Source organism: Dipodomys spectabilis, unplaced genomic scaffold (genome assembly GCF_019054845.1).
Source record: "Dipodomys spectabilis isolate Male_0828 unplaced genomic scaffold, ASM1905484v1 ptg000006l, whole genome shotgun sequence".
Lineage (NCBI taxonomy): Eukaryota > Metazoa > Chordata > Mammalia > Rodentia > Heteromyidae > Dipodomys > Dipodomys spectabilis.
In genome coordinates this window covers 10581347-10597491 of record NW_024870683.1, presented here as the reverse complement: position 1 = coordinate 10597491, position 16145 = coordinate 10581347, and the positions used below count along the sequence as shown (strand labels likewise).

Genomic DNA, 16145 nt, shown 5'->3' with positions numbered 1-16145 from the left:
GGTCCCTGCACCTGGCTGGGCACCTGCTTCCCACCCTCACACTGTGAGCCTAGCACCAACACCAGGCTAGCTGTGGTAGGCACAGCAGCTCCTCCTGCCAGGGCTGCCTTTCCCTCTCTCTGCTTGTGGTGAACTTGCTGGTTCTTCCCCGCCTCGCTCATCCAGAGTGTCAGTAGCCTGATCCTAACTGCTTCACCCTCATCTCTGGTCCATGGTGCCCAGTGTGGTGTCAGGCTCAGAGAGGGCACCCGCTCTGAGGATGGCTTTGGCAGCAAGTCCCTGAGACAGGTGACAAGGGATGATTTTTTTTGGTGGGGGGGGGGGGTCTTTGGGGCCTCACTGAAAATAGAACACAGGAACCTCCCTGGGATGATTCTTTGGGAGCAAAGCATGAGCAAAGCATGCTCTGCCTTGGGGCTTCGGGGCCCCCCTGTCTAAAGACAGCTCCAGAAGCCCTGTGTCAGATTTCAGCCTTGGGAGGTGTCTTGGAAAATCTCCAGTGACCCTTGTTGCCTGAAACTCCCAGATAAGAAGCTTGTGGGGCAATAAACGTGAATGGAGTTTTGGTCAGGGGCCTGGGTTGGGGAGTGATCAGGAAGCTCCATTCTGTCCTTCAGAAGGTCCAGGAAGGCTGAAGACCCAGCCCTACAAGGACTGGGGCAGCTGGCACGTGGACAGCTCCCTAGGTGTCTGACGGAAAGGGGATGAGATTTGCCTAAGGTCACGGGCCAAATCAATGTGGGAGTTGGGGCTGTCAACCTGCCCAGAGCTCCTGGTAGAAGACGGCCAGCCACAAGCCTCTGGGTGGGCACCAGAGTGGGTGGGCAGAGGGGGGCCATTTGGGGTTACTAGCTCCATGGAAGAGGTGGGGAAGGGAAGCGCAACTCCCCGCTGCATACATCATCCCCTTTAGTCCTCAAGACCCAGCACAGTTAAGCAGGATGCCTTTAAGATGCACCTACAGAGGCAGAGGCAAAGGAGCTGCAGGACTTGATCTTGGTGTGCTTCTCTCCTTGACCTGGGTCTGTGAGGATAGGGGCTTACAGGATGGAGAGGACCTGGGAGAGCTCTCAGAGTCAGTCCAGGAGGAGAGGAAGAGGAAGGGTACTCTATGAGCCCAGCCAAGGGCCAGCCAAGGACTTTCCCCTCCCCCACCAACAGAGCGGGGGGAGGGGGGAGCCAAGATGGGGCATCTGGGAAGGTCCATGCTGAAGAGAGCCCCCAGCCAGCCCGGCTCTCGGGGAGCAAGTATGTGGGGAAAAGGACGCGAGAGAGGGTCCTGCGTAGGTCTTTGTGCTCCACACTACGGGACTCTGGGCAAGGCTTAAGAGAAATGGGGTACCAGGGTGATAGATACAGGAGGCCTGGGGGTGGCAGGGAGACAGAGCCCCCAAGAGCACACGCCTCATAAGGGAGAGGAAGGCGTTGGTATAATGGGGACCATGGTGGGGAGACCTGGGAGCCGCCGTCTGGGGATGTGCCCCCTCCCTCCCTAGATCTGGGTCTGGACAGTGTCAGATGTGGGAGGAGGCGCTCACCGAGGCCTTAATCGCATCAGGAAAAAGGTCTTTCCTTGGCAGCTGCCCACAGCAATCTGTGTTTCCTGTGGGCCTGCCAGGAGGCATCTGTTCTGGACCAGAAGGGTGGAGGAGGGGAGGCGGGGCAGGGCCGGAGGGGACAGGGCAGAGTGAGCTGGGGCAGCATGGTGTTCCTTCGTGCTCTGCGGGACGCCTCTGCCTGGAGATTTTGAGCATCAGGGTCTGCTCACCCTCGCTCAGAGTGCTTGCCTAAGCTGTGGCTGATGGAGAATCCAGAGGACTGCCCCAGGCTCCTGCTCTCCCACCCCCCATCCTCTCAGCCATACTCTTGGGAATCTTGACCAGCTTGGGACTATTGGTCAGCTTTCTCCCTGCAATGATGTGTTTGGGGATCATCAGGACTCCGTGAGAATTTTCCTTTTTCAGTACTGAGGATTGAACCCAGGGCCTTGTGAATGCCAGCCCTACCACTGAGCTAGACCCCAGCATGATTTTTTTGTTTGATTTATGTCAGTCCTGGAACTTGAATTCAGGGCCTAGGTGTTGTCCCTTAGCTTTTTCACTCAAGACTATTGCTCTACCACTTAAGCTACAGCTCCACTTCCATACCAGCCTAATTTTGAACTAACTCCCCCCCCCCCCCCCTGTCTCCTTGAACTCAGGACCTGGGCACTGTCCCTGAGCTTCTTTTGCTCAAGGCTAGCACTTGACCACTTAGGCCACAGCACCACTTCTGGCTTTTTCTGTTTATGTGGTACTGAGGAATCAAATCCGGGGCTTCCTACATGCTAAGCAAGCACTGTACCACTGAGCCACCTTCCCGGCCCCTAGTTTTAAACTTTCTAGTTTGAGGTGTTTGTTGTTGCTAGCCTAGACTCCCCCAGTTTGAGTCCTGCAGAACAAACTGGATATATTCAATCAGAGCTGACTGTTGTGTAAACATTGGAAGCCCCTAAGGTCTCACCAGTGAAAATTTGTTGAATACTAAGTATGCACTGGGACAGACACACACACACACACACACACACACACACACACACGCACACACTGTGCTCTTAGCCCTGTGCAAGGTGCAAGCCGGTTCTGGACTACCCAGATTCTCATTTCAGTGTCATCACTCATCAGCTTTGTGACCTAGGTTGCTTAACCTCTCTGTAAAAATCATACTTCATGAGGGCCGGTGATGTACATAGATGTTCTTAACTGTTAAAGTAATACTCTGCAGCTGTTGTTTGTAGTTTAGTGTGCTACTTATGTTAGTAGAGAAGAAATGGCCACATGGGCCAAGTTGAGACTGGAACATGAGAGATGGCGTACTGGAGCTTTATGTTCATTTACTTTTGATTCGTTTTTGTTGTTTTATGGTCCTAGGGATTGACTCAGGGCTCACCCTTGATAGGCAAGCTGTGTACCACTTGAGCCACACCTCCAGCCCTTTGCTTTTAGTTTTGTTTTCCAGACAGGTCCTCACTATTTGCCTAGGCTGGCTGTGATTAAAGGAGCTCTTCCTGCCTCTGCTTCCTGGGTAGCTGGGACTACAGGTATGTACCACTATGCCCAGTGCTAATTTTGATTAGTTGTTTGGTTTGGTTTTGGGTGCCAGTAATAGTAATAGACCTTGAGCCCTCAGTTATTTTGCTCAAGGGTGTTGTTCTATACTTGAGTCATACCCCCATTTCCAGCTTTCTGCTGGTTAATTGGAAAATCTAAGGATTTGTCTGTCCAGGCTGGCTTTGAACTTGATCTTTAGATCTCAACCTTTTAAGTAGCTAGCATTATAGGCATGAGACATTGGCGCTCGGCAATTCTTTTTTTAGAGATTATATAATATTTATGTGGTATCTGAGTGTCGGTGTGCACAATACATTTGTATTCTGTTACAGGCTTACTTTTTATGGTGCTACTGGCTTTTGAACCCAGGACCTCACACTTAGGCAGATGAGCTATGACTTGAGCCATATCCCAAACCTCCTACCTTGAATTCTTCAGGATATATATTCCAAGGTGGAAATGCTGGTCATTCTAGTTCAATTTGTGAAGAATTATCCATCATGGTACTGTTTTCCACAGCGGTTGCACAGATTCCCACCAGTTCTCCAATTCTTCAGCAGCACTTGTGATTTTTCTGGGTTTTTATTTTTGCTTTTGTCACAGCCATCCATGGGGGTGAAGCTCAGCAGTAGAGCACTTGCCGAGCCTGGGCAAGGCCCTGGCTTCAATCTCCAGCCATCCCAATGGATGTGAGGTGGCATTGGCACACATTGGGCTTTTTGTTAACCTAGACTCCCCCAATTTGAGGCTCACAGCACATACCTGTCACAGAATCTGATCTGTGTGTGGTTTTTATTTGTATTTCTCTAACAATAATGATATTGGGCATATTTTTATATGCTCTGTGGTCATTAGTATATCTTCTCTAGAGAACTGTCTCAGGTCTTTTGCCCCTTCTTTTTTGTAGTATTAGGATTTGAAGTCAGGGCCTATCCTTGCTATCCAGGCACTCTACTACTTGAGCCATGCCTCCAGACCTTTTACTTTTCCAATAGGATCTCTAATTTGTCTCTAGGCTGTCCTGGACTACCATCCTCCTGTTTACACCTCCTGTGTAGTTAGGATGGCTGGTATGTACCACCACATCTGGATAGTGGTTGAAATAGTGACTTATGAACTATTTGCTTGGGCTGACCTCAAACCATGATATTCCTGCTCTCATCCTTCTAAGTAGCAGTTGTGTAAGTGGCTAGGATTACAGGTATGTGAGTAGCCAGGCTTACAGGTGTGTGAGTAGCTAAGATTGCAGATATGTGAATAGCTAGGATTGCAGGTATGAGCCATCATGCCTGGCTTGCTCTTTTACTTTGTTGTTGAGTTTTGAGAGTTCTGTATGTATTCTGTGTATCCCCCATTCCACAGGTTGCCTTTTTTCCCCCTAGAGTTCACTGATAAATATAATTTTATATGATCAGAGGCACAGAGGCACCGTGTCTTTGTGTTCCTCCCATAAGAGTATCCTCCTCTGGCAGGTTGCATTTTTACTGTGTTAAAAAATATCCCTGGGGGCTGGGAAGGTGGCTCAATGGTAGAGCCCTTGCCTTGCACACATGAGGTCCCAGGTTCAACTCCACAGCACCACATAAGTAGGAAAAAAAAGCCGGAAGTGGTGCTGTGGCTCAAGTGGTAGAGTGCTAGCCTTGAGGTGAAGAGCTGAGGGACAGCGCCCAGGCCCATAGTTCAGGCCCATGACTGGAACCCCCCAAAAAAATATATCCCTGAGAAACAAGTTTTGATTTTCATGAAGTCCAATTTGTCCATTTTTTGCATTGCTTTTGGTGACATAGCAAAGAAATCATTGCCAAATCCAGTGTCGTCAAGCTTTTGCCTTGTGCTTTAAGTTTTTAGTCTTCTTTGATCCAGTTTGAATTCCTATCAGAAGTAGATAATGAGCCAGGTGCTAGTGGTCCCACCTGTGTAATCCTAGCTACCCAGGAGGCTGAAAACTGAAGATCAAGGTTCAAAGCCAGCCCAGGCAGATAAATCCCAGAGACTCTTACCAACAGTTAATCAAAAAAGTCAGAAGTGCAAGTGTTGTTTGGGTGGTACAGAACCAGCTCTAAGTGGAAAAAAAAACAAAAACAAAAAAACAAGCAAGATTGTGAGGCCCTGAGTCCAAGTCCTAGTACCAACACACACACACGCGCGCACACATGCACGCACACGCACACACACACAGGTGCATGATAATGTAATGCAGAGGGTTTCCTGTAGTCTAGAGTTTGCTGATCCCTTCCTTATGGAGGGGCATTTCTCCATACCCCCTGTGCACAGTTACAGGCAGCGGCTCGGCCATGGTGGGTTCCATTTCTTAGTCATGTAGCTTCATAAGGAATGTCATGTTCTTTGGCTTTGACTTTGGCTTTGCATTGGGCAGTGTACGGTGCTGAGACTGGTCAGTGGGTTCAGGTGTTGCCAGCAACCCATCCATTATGCCTGGCATCTCAAATCTGACATTCGCCACATGGAAGGGAAGCAGGTTAGAACATAGCCCAGCAGGCTGGCCCGCCCTACAGCAGCCTGTTCAGTGTGTGAGGCAGGGCTTGAGAATGTGCAATTCTGAAATGATGCCCTTGGGGACTCCATTGTGAGAGCACTGGGTCACATCCACTGGAAGTTCTGCTAGACTCTCACCAGCTGAGATTCACTGGGACTCCCTGCACAGTGAGGATGGCTGTGGCCTGGACCCCACCCCCAGAGATGGGAAGGAATATGTGTTTGTGTGTTTGTTTATCTTTTTTAGAGGCAAAGTCTGTTTAGCCCAGGCTGGCTTTGGTGTTTGGGATTTAGGGTTTTTTTGTTGGTAGTGATAGTGGTGGTCTTGGGGATTGAACTCAGGGCCTGGGTGCTGTTCCTGAGCTTTTTTGCTCAAGACTAATACTCTACTACTTGAGCCACAGTTCCACTTCTGGCTTTTGGGTGTACAATTAGACATAATAGTGTCATAGACTTTCCTGCTGCAGCTCACTTTGAACCATGATCCTCAGATCTCAACCTCCTGAGTAGCAAGGATTACAGGTGTGGGCCTACAATGTTCTAACACCTGGATAGAATATTCTTTACTCTTGCTAACTGTCATCTTTTTATTTCTTAAAGTGTCAAGGTATACTGTGGTTCTCCACACACACACACACACACACACTCACTTTGGCAGTGACAGAAGTGGGGTTCTTCAGATCACCACGTGGGACACTGACAGGGAAGCCTCTGTGCCCACAAGGTCAAACTTTAAGAGGGATACAGGCGAACCCTTGAAATACCAGGTGTGTGGAACCACAAACTTACATAAAGATTATGGTAGCTGGCAGTGTCAAACCAGGTTATTTCATTCTTTACCCTAAAGCCACCTACAGAGATGGTGAAAGACTTGTGTCACACCCACCTGGGTGGTTTCATCTACCCTGTAGCTAACCCTTGTCCTGAAATGATGTTAGGGCAAAGAAGAGAGGCTCTGGTGAACATTCTCTCTCCCTCTCCCTCTCGCTCTCCCTCCTTCCCTCCCTCCGTCCATCCCTCCCTCTCTTTTTCTCTTTCTTTCCCCCTCTCTTAAGTACACACACACACACACACACACACACACACACAGAGTACCCCACCACCACTACTACCACCATCCTGTTCAGAGCAGGGACTTAGCCTGATGTCCACCTGCGCTGCTGGTACCCATCTGAAGTTCACCAAGTCTCTTTCTACAGCTTCATTTTCCCATCATGCAGCAGGGACTATGATCCCACTGCCAAGTGGTTGTCTGGTGTGGGACAGGGCCCTGGCCCCTGTACTGCCAGGCATGAAGGAATGAGCACAGAGCTACATTAAACTCACTCATAGCTCAATCCACAGTCCAAGGAGCCTGGCCTTGGGGCCCCTGCGGGTGGGACGGTGGCACAATGCATGGGATCAGGCCTGTGCTCCACGGAGGAGGCTTGGTTGCGGCTTGGCTATGGGCCCTGCCCGTCCCCAGGCTGTGCAGTTCTCACTCCCAGGCATGTTCCTGCTTGCAGAGAAAGCGGAACTCCCTTCTATGATTGCTGAGTCATTAGAGCCAGGCCCTGGCCCTGAGTGCACACCCTTGGGAGTCCTCACCTGGGAGTCAGTGCTGAATGTGGTGCTCACGCACATGCGCACACACACTGCACACGGCCAACCCGCGCCTGCGGGCTTCTCCTGCACGCATGCCCACCCACGCCTGCACCATGCACACAGGCCTGCTGGGTGCCACCTCATTCCCACTTCTGCAGCTTTCCTTTGAGGCATCAGGTCTGGTTGGGCTGGGGCCAAAAGGCAAGAATGTTCACTCTCTTTCACCCACCACTGGTATCATCCCCCACACTGTCCCTGAGCTTTTCTTTTTGCTCAAGACACACTCCACCACTTAAGCCATAGACAGCTCTGCTTTCAGCTTTTTGCTGGTTAATTGGAGATAAGAATATCATGGACTTTCTTGCCTAGGCTAGCTTTGAACCGTGATCCTTAGATCTCAGCCTCCTGAGTAGCTAGGATTATGGGCGTGAGCCACCAGCACCTGATTTGTCTGAGACTTCTGTTATCCCATTGTACAGACAAGAACATGGAGGTTAGATCTCTTGCCCATTCAGTAGGTAAGGGCAGAACTGGAACTGGAGGCCAGGCTGGGGCAGCACTGTGGGCTCGGGTGAGATGGGGGGGGGGGGTGGCAAGTCCCCTGTGGTTTCTCTGTACATACTTGAAGAGATGAAAAGCTGGGCATAGCAGCCCAGCGTGTCTCCCTGAGGGAGCAGGAAAAGCCACAATTACAGCCTGCTCACTTGGTGGCCTTCCTAGCGGGTCACCTGTCCAGGTAGCACTGACCGCCATCCCGGTGTGTCATCTTACTTCCATTGAGCCTCAGGCCTCTCGTCCCCCTTGTCACCCACAGATGTCATGGCACCCCCAGTACCGCAGCTCCAAGTTCCGCCACGTCTTCGGCAAAGCAGCCAGCAAAGAGAACTGCTACGACTCGGTGCCCATCACCCGCAGCGTCCACGACAACCACTTCTGTGCCGTGAACCCCCATTTCATTGCCGTCGTCACTGAGTGTGCTGGTGGCGGGGCCTTCCTTGTCATCCCCCTGCACCAGGTAAGGAGGCCAGCGACACGCCCAGGACAGCAGGGGCTCTGCGCCACAGGCTTCCAGCCCCCAGCGGGACCCGTGCATACCGTAGGACCTCCGGTCAGTCCTTTGGCCTCTTGGAGCCTTGGTTCCCTTCTTAAGAAAAATGAGACCTCGCTGAGCACCGGTAGCTCACGCCTGTCATCCTAGCTACTCAGGAGGCTGACATCTGAGGATCACAGTTTGAATCCAGCCTGGGCAGGAAAGTCTGTGAGACTCTTACCTCCAATGAATTACCAAAAAGCAGGAAGTGGAGCTGTGGGTCAAGTGGTAGAGTGTTCCTGAGCAAAAGAGCTCAGGGACAGCACCTAGGCCCTGTGTTCAAGCCCTACAACCAACAAAAAAGCAAGGAAGGGAGGGCAGAAGGAAAGGAAGAAGGAAGGAATGGAGGAAGGAAGGAAGGAAGGGAAAAAAAAAACAACTAGAGTCCAGCCCCTAGCTGCTAGCCCTGTCCCTCCTAGGACTTCCTGCCTACCTGCACGACAGGATAGCAGATGAATTCTCTCTTGAATAAGATGTCCTTTTCCTTGCTTGCTGGGCTCACATGGATTTGGGGGGATTTCCAAGGCCCTCTGAGACACCTAGCGTGGGGGGGGGAGGGGCGTGCAAGGGTCTTGAGGCTGGAAGCTGTGCCAGGGGCTGAGGCTTGTCCTCAGGATTATGGGGATGGCAAAGACCTGTGCCATGGCTGGAACTCGTGTTTCTGACCCCCAGCAGTGCAAGTCCTTAATGCAAAGTGCAGCCTCTGTCCAAGGCAGAGCACCTCATGGACGGGCTTCAGGTTTTGGGTGGCTTGGGGCCTCTGGCCCTCAGCAGAGACAATCGAGCAATCCCAGGTTAAAGATTAGGAAGCAGAAATTCACTCAGACCTCCAAGCATGTAATCCCCTGTGAGTAAGTAGGCTGCAACAACCCCTGAGGTACTTCCACAGTGGCTACTATACAAACAGGCCAGAATCTCATAGATCAGGCTTTGTGATCACACTGTGCTTGACGTAGAAAGGTAGAACAGGTAAACGTTGAAGTTTCACCCATCTGCTATTCTTAAAACATTTTAAAATCATTTATGGACCTCAGATGAAATCAAAATGGAATTATATTTTATATATTTATTGTTTTTGAATTATTGTTATTATCCTTAAGTAGTTGTACAGAGTGTTGCCATTCAGCAAAGCAGTTTATGAATACAGCACATCTTGACCAATATCACCCCTTTCAACATTCTCACGTACATACTTAATTTTATATTCTTAGTTTTACTTTGGGGGGGTTGGGGGGGCGTGTGTGCACCAGTCATTGTTCTTGAACTCAGGAATTAGCTCTGTCCCTGAGCTGTATGTATGTATATATGTATGTATGTATGTATGTATGTATGTTGTGCCAGTTCTGGGGCTTGAACTCAGGGCCTGAGCTCTGTTCCTGAGCCTCTGTGTGCTCAAGGCTAGTGCTCTACTACTTGAGCCACAGCACTACTTCTGGCTTTTTCTGAGATTAGAGTCTCATGCCTTTCCTGCCTTGGCTGGCTTCGAACTGCGATCCTCAGATCTCAGCCTCCTGAGTATCTAGGATTATAGGCATGAGGCACCAGCACCCAGCTTGCTTTTGGCTTTTTGCTAATTAGAAGCAAGAATCTCTTTCCTGCCTAGGCTAGCAACCTCCTGAGTCGCAAGGATTACAGGAGCCACTGGCTCGGATAGGTTTTTTTAGTTTTAGTTTAGTTTTGTTTATCGGCTGGTCCTGGGGCTCGAACTTGGAGCCTGGGTGCTGTCCCTGAGCACCTGTTCTGTCTCTTGATCCATAGCTCCACTTCCTACTTTTTGGTGATTAATTGGAGTTAAGAGTTTCCTGCCCAGGCTGGATTCAAACTGTAATCCTCAGATATCAGCCTCCTGAGTCCCTAGGATTATAGATGTGAGCCCACCGGCACCTGGGTAATATTAACATTTTTTAAGGAGTAAAAGTTGGTGGTTTTGTAGAATGTGGTTAGACTGGGTTGTATGATCAGGACAGCGATATTGCACACAAGGTGTGGTTCCTTTCCCAGTACATCACAGGTCACAGCTGTCACTCAGCTCTACCCTGTACTGTCTTTGGCAAATCCTGCAGACCACATTCATAAAGGAGAGATATGAAGAGCAACCTCTTGAAAGATCCTGGCTTGGCTTGTAAGAAAAGTCATTTGATGCTAGAGAAACAAATGGGGCGAGATGGAAAGGCCTTGGATGCCAGAGTGAAACAGGAGAACTGTGCTCTAGGGATAAAATGTATGAGCTGGTGCGGGGCCTGGGCAGAGTGAGACTTCCTGGGAGATGTCCAGGTCAGAGCTGGAGAGATGGGACCCCCAGCCTTCATCCTCGCGGCTACTTGTTAAAGATTCTCCCCACCAAACAAACCACATCCTTAAAGAATTCATTAGGTCTGGGAATGTGGCTTAGTATAGAGGCTTGCCTAGCATGCATGAAGCCCTGGGTTCAATTCCTCAGCACCCCATAAGCAGAAAAAAGCCAGAAGTGGCTCTGTAGCTCAAGTGGTAGAGTGCTAGCCTTGAGCAAAAGAAGCTCAGGGACAGTGCCCAGGCCCTGAGCTCAAGCCCCAGGACTGGCCAAAGAAAAAAAAAGAAAAAAAAAAGAATTAATTTATTTTCCTGAGTTTATTTTTTATTACTCAAACTCATTCAGAACTGTCACCATCTCTCATGAACTACTCATGTGCGTGTAAGTAGGTGTGAACAGCTAGTACCCAGAAAATAAATTGGTTTGCTGTGGATGGGAAGAGTGGACAAGATGATCTGGAAAGTCCTTCTTCAGAAGTGACCTTTAAGCACAGAGCTCCTCCCTTGAAATTCTGGAGGAGGAGTGTTCAGCCAGAACCAATAGCAAGTGCACAGGCCCTAGGACAGGAGTGGACCTGGTTGTTTGTGTGCGGTTGCTTTGCAGAAGGGTGGACATGAGGTCTCGGGAGGAGTGGGGCTACAGTGTAAAAGTTGTTTAGGCCACGGGGAGCCTGGGCTCTTGATCCAGCAGGAAGCTGCTGACAGAGGAACCTGGAGGGTGTCCTTCACAACCTGATCCTAGGTAAAAATCACGATCCATTGGGTTGTTTTGAAGTCTGGTATATAACTCAAAGAAACATCTCAGACGCTGACAAACTGAGGCTGAACAGGAGCTCCCAGCCCCTGGGGTCCACATCCTGCACTTGAATGCCACCCAGATTCTCCATTCAGTAGGTTCTGAGTGTGGCAGGGAGCAGGATTCCCAGCAGTCCCCAGGGCTGTTGGCTCATTTTTCTATCGGTGGAGAGTCTTAGAGATGCTGAGGACTCCTCTAACCAGAGCCCAGCTAGGGCCTCTGTCTTGGTCCCGTGCCACAGCTACCATAATGAGTCTGTCAGGATGCAGAGCTTTTCCTCGTCCACAGAGATCTCTCTGAGCCCCCTCTATAGCCGCCCCCTTCCTCTGTCCCCCAACAGCCACTCATCTGCTCATCTCTACATTTCTGCCATTTTACGAATGTGGTATCAGCCGGGTCCCCGTGGCTCACGCCTGTAATCCTCGCTACTCAGGAAGCTGAAATCTGAGGATTGCGGTTTAAAGCCAACCTAGGCAGGAAAGGCCGTGAGACTCTTATCTCCAATTAACCAGAAGTGGTGCTGTGGCTCAAGTGGTGGAGTGCTTGCCTTGAGCTGAAGAGCTGAAGGACAGTGCCCAGGCCCAGAGTTCAGGCCCCACAACCAACAACAAAAAAAATAGAATGTGATATCAAAACGGTAGCTCGGCTCAGGTGGTAAAGCACCTTGCTTAGGAGGACCAAGATCAAACCTCAGTACCAACCACCAAAATAAAGTGCTATAGAAGTAGAACCTAACAGTATATCTTTCTGAGTTTAACTTTTTTTTTTTCTTTTTGGTGGTAGAAAACAACCAAGAGCGCAGAACCCATGCATGCTAAGCCGGCGCTCTACCACTGAGCCATGTTTCCCAACCTAAGCTTGACTTTTTTCACTCTACAATTCTCTAGAAACCCCTCCAGGCTGTGGCATATGCCCGTCATGTGCTCCTTTTCTTTGCTGAGTAGTATTCCACAGTTACCCTTATGTCGATTTGACACCTTCACCCATGAGAAGCTATCTGGTTAGCTATGGTGGCGCAGAGGCAGGAGGATCCCCAACTCCAGGACAGCTGGTCCTATATGGGGAGACATGCTCAAAAATACAACAGGACAAGCCATCTGGTTGTTTCCATTCCAGGGCTGTGAGGAGTAAAACTGTTGTAAGCAGCAGGTGTTGGGAGAGCACCAGCAGTTATGTGTCAGGAGGAGCGGACACGCCCCGTGCTTCATTTTATAGAAAACTGTCAACACGTTTTCACAAATAATTTTGTTGTCTCTGAAGTCTGATTTCACTGGAACGTCCTGTTTTGGGGTTGTTTTTGAGACAGGGTCTTGCCATGGAATCCAGGCTGACCTCCCTGCTGTACTTCCAGGCATGCGCTACCACGCCCAGCCTCAGCTGTGATTTTATTTGCTAAGTCTGGTTTTTCAAAGGAAGCCACTGTTGCTGGGTTGTAAATCCCATCTTGAGTAGCGAGTTTTTTTATAATTGCGGAAAACATCTCCAACACAAAAGTCAATACATACAATGATCTCTTTTCTGCCAGATTCTAGAATCATCACAAATTTACCCTGTCACTTTCTCCATCCTTTTTTTTCCCCCTGAAAGCAAATCCTGGATATTTTGTCATTTTACATACATACACACACACACACACACACACACACACACACACACACACACACGCACACACACCCTTTAGTATGCAATTCTAAAAACATTTTCAGACCCTACCACAATGCCAGGTGACATTAATAATTATATCAGGGACATGTGAGGTGTCCCGTGGGCAGCCTCATTCCTAGATGCCTCTGCCTGAAGCCTCTGACAAACCTGGGTTTGGTTGAAGTGTTTCTGAGTCAGTGTGGGTGCTGTCACTGGCTTGAACTTGGGAACGCCAGCTCTTCCTAGGCCTGTTCACTCAAGGCTGGTCCTCTACTCCTTGAGTCACACTACCACTTCCAGGTTTTTGATGGCTAACTGGAGATAAGAGTCTTATGGATTTGTCTGCCCAGGCTGGCTTCAAACCTCAGTCCTCACATCTCAGCCTCCTGTGTTGCTGAGATTACAGGCTTGAGCTGTTGAAGTGTTCTTAAGTAGCCATGTGGAATGTTCCAGAGCAGCCACATGAAGCGGAGAAGGGGAAGAAGCAGTCCTTGAAGTTCCCACCCCCACTCATGCCTGCTCAGACAGGCCCAGTGCTAGCCACGAATGTGGGCCCCTTACCTACCTGACCTCTTCTGTCCTTATGGAAAGTGATCTTCTAGCACCTAAGCAGCAAGGCACAGACCCTAATGAGTTCTCAGACCTGGGTATGGGCTTGGGCCTGCTCTCACTTCACCTCCTGCTGCTCCTGGGGTTTGGCTCTGTTTATTTACTCAGCTCCTCCTTGACTACCAGGGACTATGGTCTGTGCTGGGCTGTGGAAAGTGCCAGAAACTGGTGATGTGCCAAAAGAGGAGGAGACACAAGTTGTCTGATTTTTGTTTGTGTGGGTTTTTTTTGTTTGTTTGTTTCATGTGTGTTTGTTTGTTTGCACCAGTCCTGGGGCTTGAACTGAGAGCTTGGGCATTGGACCCTGAGCTTTTTCACTCAAGGATAGCACTCTTACCACTTGGCCACAACTCCACCTCGCTGGCTTGTCTGCCTAGGCTGGCTTTGAACTGCAATCCTCAGCTCTCATCTTCTGAGTAGCTGGGAATATAGGCATGAGCCACCAGCACTGGGCAGGTTGGCTAGTTCTTCACTGCTACGGGAGGAGCACTGCACTGGCAGGAAGGGGACATGTCTCTGGAGGTTGTCTGGCCCTGTCACCATGTACCTCAGGTCATCATCACACGGCAGGGCTGCCCCGATACTGCCCAATGCCCTTGAAGGCGTGTGGCCTCCAGTAGGGTCCCAGGGGCCTTCCCTGCAGGGGTGAGCTGCTGTGGGCAGTCCTAAGGTCAAATTCCCTTTTGCACCTTGCCTGGTAGCCTTGACAGCCAAGGCCTGAGCTCCGTGATAAAGGTCCCTCATCAAGATGTAGGGAGAGACCCACCCTGAACCCCAGGACTATAGCTTGAGTTCCTGGCCTGCCCCACCCCCTGGCCTGTATCAGAACAGCCCTACCCTGAGATGTTGGACTTTGCTGTGAGGTGTGGACGAAGGCAGGCCTGGGACAGGCAGAGCCCTAGGAGGGGCAGGTTACAGCTGGGCAGAGCAGGCTGGGGGCCTGAGGGGCTGGGGGTGCGGGACACCATCAGGAGAAAGTAAAGGGGATGCTTCACCTGTGTTCTGTCACAGCCGACTGAACTTTCTCGAGACACTGTGTAGGAGAGACTGAAGCTCCCTACCCCCACCACTTTGGCTTCTTGCCAAAAAGTGTTATCTCCCAGACCTTGAAATAAACTGAGCAGCCAGAGGTGGGGTGACTCCATGGTACAGCCGGGCCTAGCATGTGCCAGATTCCCTCCCCAGCACCTCTGAAAAACTACCCTTGTCCTTCTGATTGTCCCTGTGATGGACCTACACTGTCATTCACCCAGTGTGAACCCAGGGCTTTCCTGTATATCTCATGCCATCCCTACGGTTGCCATTCTGTAGCCGAGGAAACTGAGGCACAGAAAGCTGAGGTCCCTGGCCTGAGGCAGCCCAGGTATAAGTGGCGGAAGAGGGCGATGGCTGAGAGCAAGAGTTTTTCTCCCAGCTCCTTGGGATCCACGCATGATCCACACGTGTTATGGGTCCACAGTGTCTCCCAGCAAGGAGAGGCTCACAAAGTGGAATGTGAGCAAGGGGTGGTTGTAGTATGACGGGATAAAGGAGGGGGGAATGGGAGCCAGAGTGAACACTCAAGATGGTGGCTCTCATCCTCCATTTTCCTACTTTCTGAGCTGGCAGAATGCATGCAGCCATGTCATCTAGTAAGCCCTCGTCATTGCCCAGGGTTCTAGGTGGCCAGGATGGGTGCTGTTTATTCTAAATCATGGCAGTGTGATCTCAGCCACCCAACACACAGGGATAGTAGATGCTTAAATTACTTTGTAATTTAACATAGGAGGCACAAAAAGCTTCCTGGGTTTCTGGGTTGTTGTTTTTTCTTTTTCTTTGCTTTTACTTCCTGGTTCTAAAGTCCCTGGTCCGCAACTTTCTTGCCTGCCTCAATAAATGCTGGAGCAGAAAAGGAGCCCAGGAAGCTGGAATTATGACTGCCTGACCCCAAAACTACACTAGGGAATGGCCCTCCGCCTCTCGTGTGTGTGTGTATGTGTGTGTGTGTGTGTGTGTGTGTGTGTGTGTGTGTGTGTGTGTGTGTGTGTGTGTGCGCGCGCGCGCGCGCGTGTGCCAGTCTTGAACTCGAGGCCTGGGTACTGTCCCTGAGCTCTTTTTGCTCAAAGCTAGCCCTCTACCAATTCTTAGCCCCAGCTCCACTTCTGGTTTTGGGGTGGTTAATTGGAGATAAGAGTCTTCTGGACTTTCCTGCCCAGCCAGACTTTGAACCATAATCCTCAGATTTTTGCCTCTTTGCCAGGATTACAGGGGTGAGCCACAAGTCCCTAGCAGACAATGGGTTCTTGGATCCCAGCATCCCATCCATTCCTCTGTACAGGGAGCCCCCTGCAGACTTGGACACTGTGCCTGTCCAGGAGACACAGCCCAGCCTGACCCAGCCTGCAGGTCTATGAGGGACAAGCTTAATTACTAGTGTCCTCATAAATCCAAGGCCTATCTCTAACCTAATGGGCCGAAAGGTGAAAATGGCCTTCCTGGTTGTAAATGCCCTGCCCTCACAGGCTTTTGGCAGCTCATCTGACAGGAGGTGGCCTGGGTCTGAGGCTGA

The 16145-nt window shown here is 50.3% G+C and overlaps 1 protein-coding gene across 2 annotated transcripts in view; it reads left to right on the top strand.

The window, feature by feature from the left end:
* Positions 1–16145, top strand: part of Coro2a (coronin 2A) — a 54112-nt gene that overhangs the window by 20384 nt on the left and 17583 nt on the right. For both annotated transcript variants that reach the window (XM_042697993.1, XM_042698002.1), the window contains exon 2: positions 7984–8184. In XM_042697993.1, the coding sequence (XP_042553927.1) occupies positions 7984–8184 (201 nt within the window). The remainder of the gene's footprint in view (positions 1–7983; positions 8185–16145) is intronic.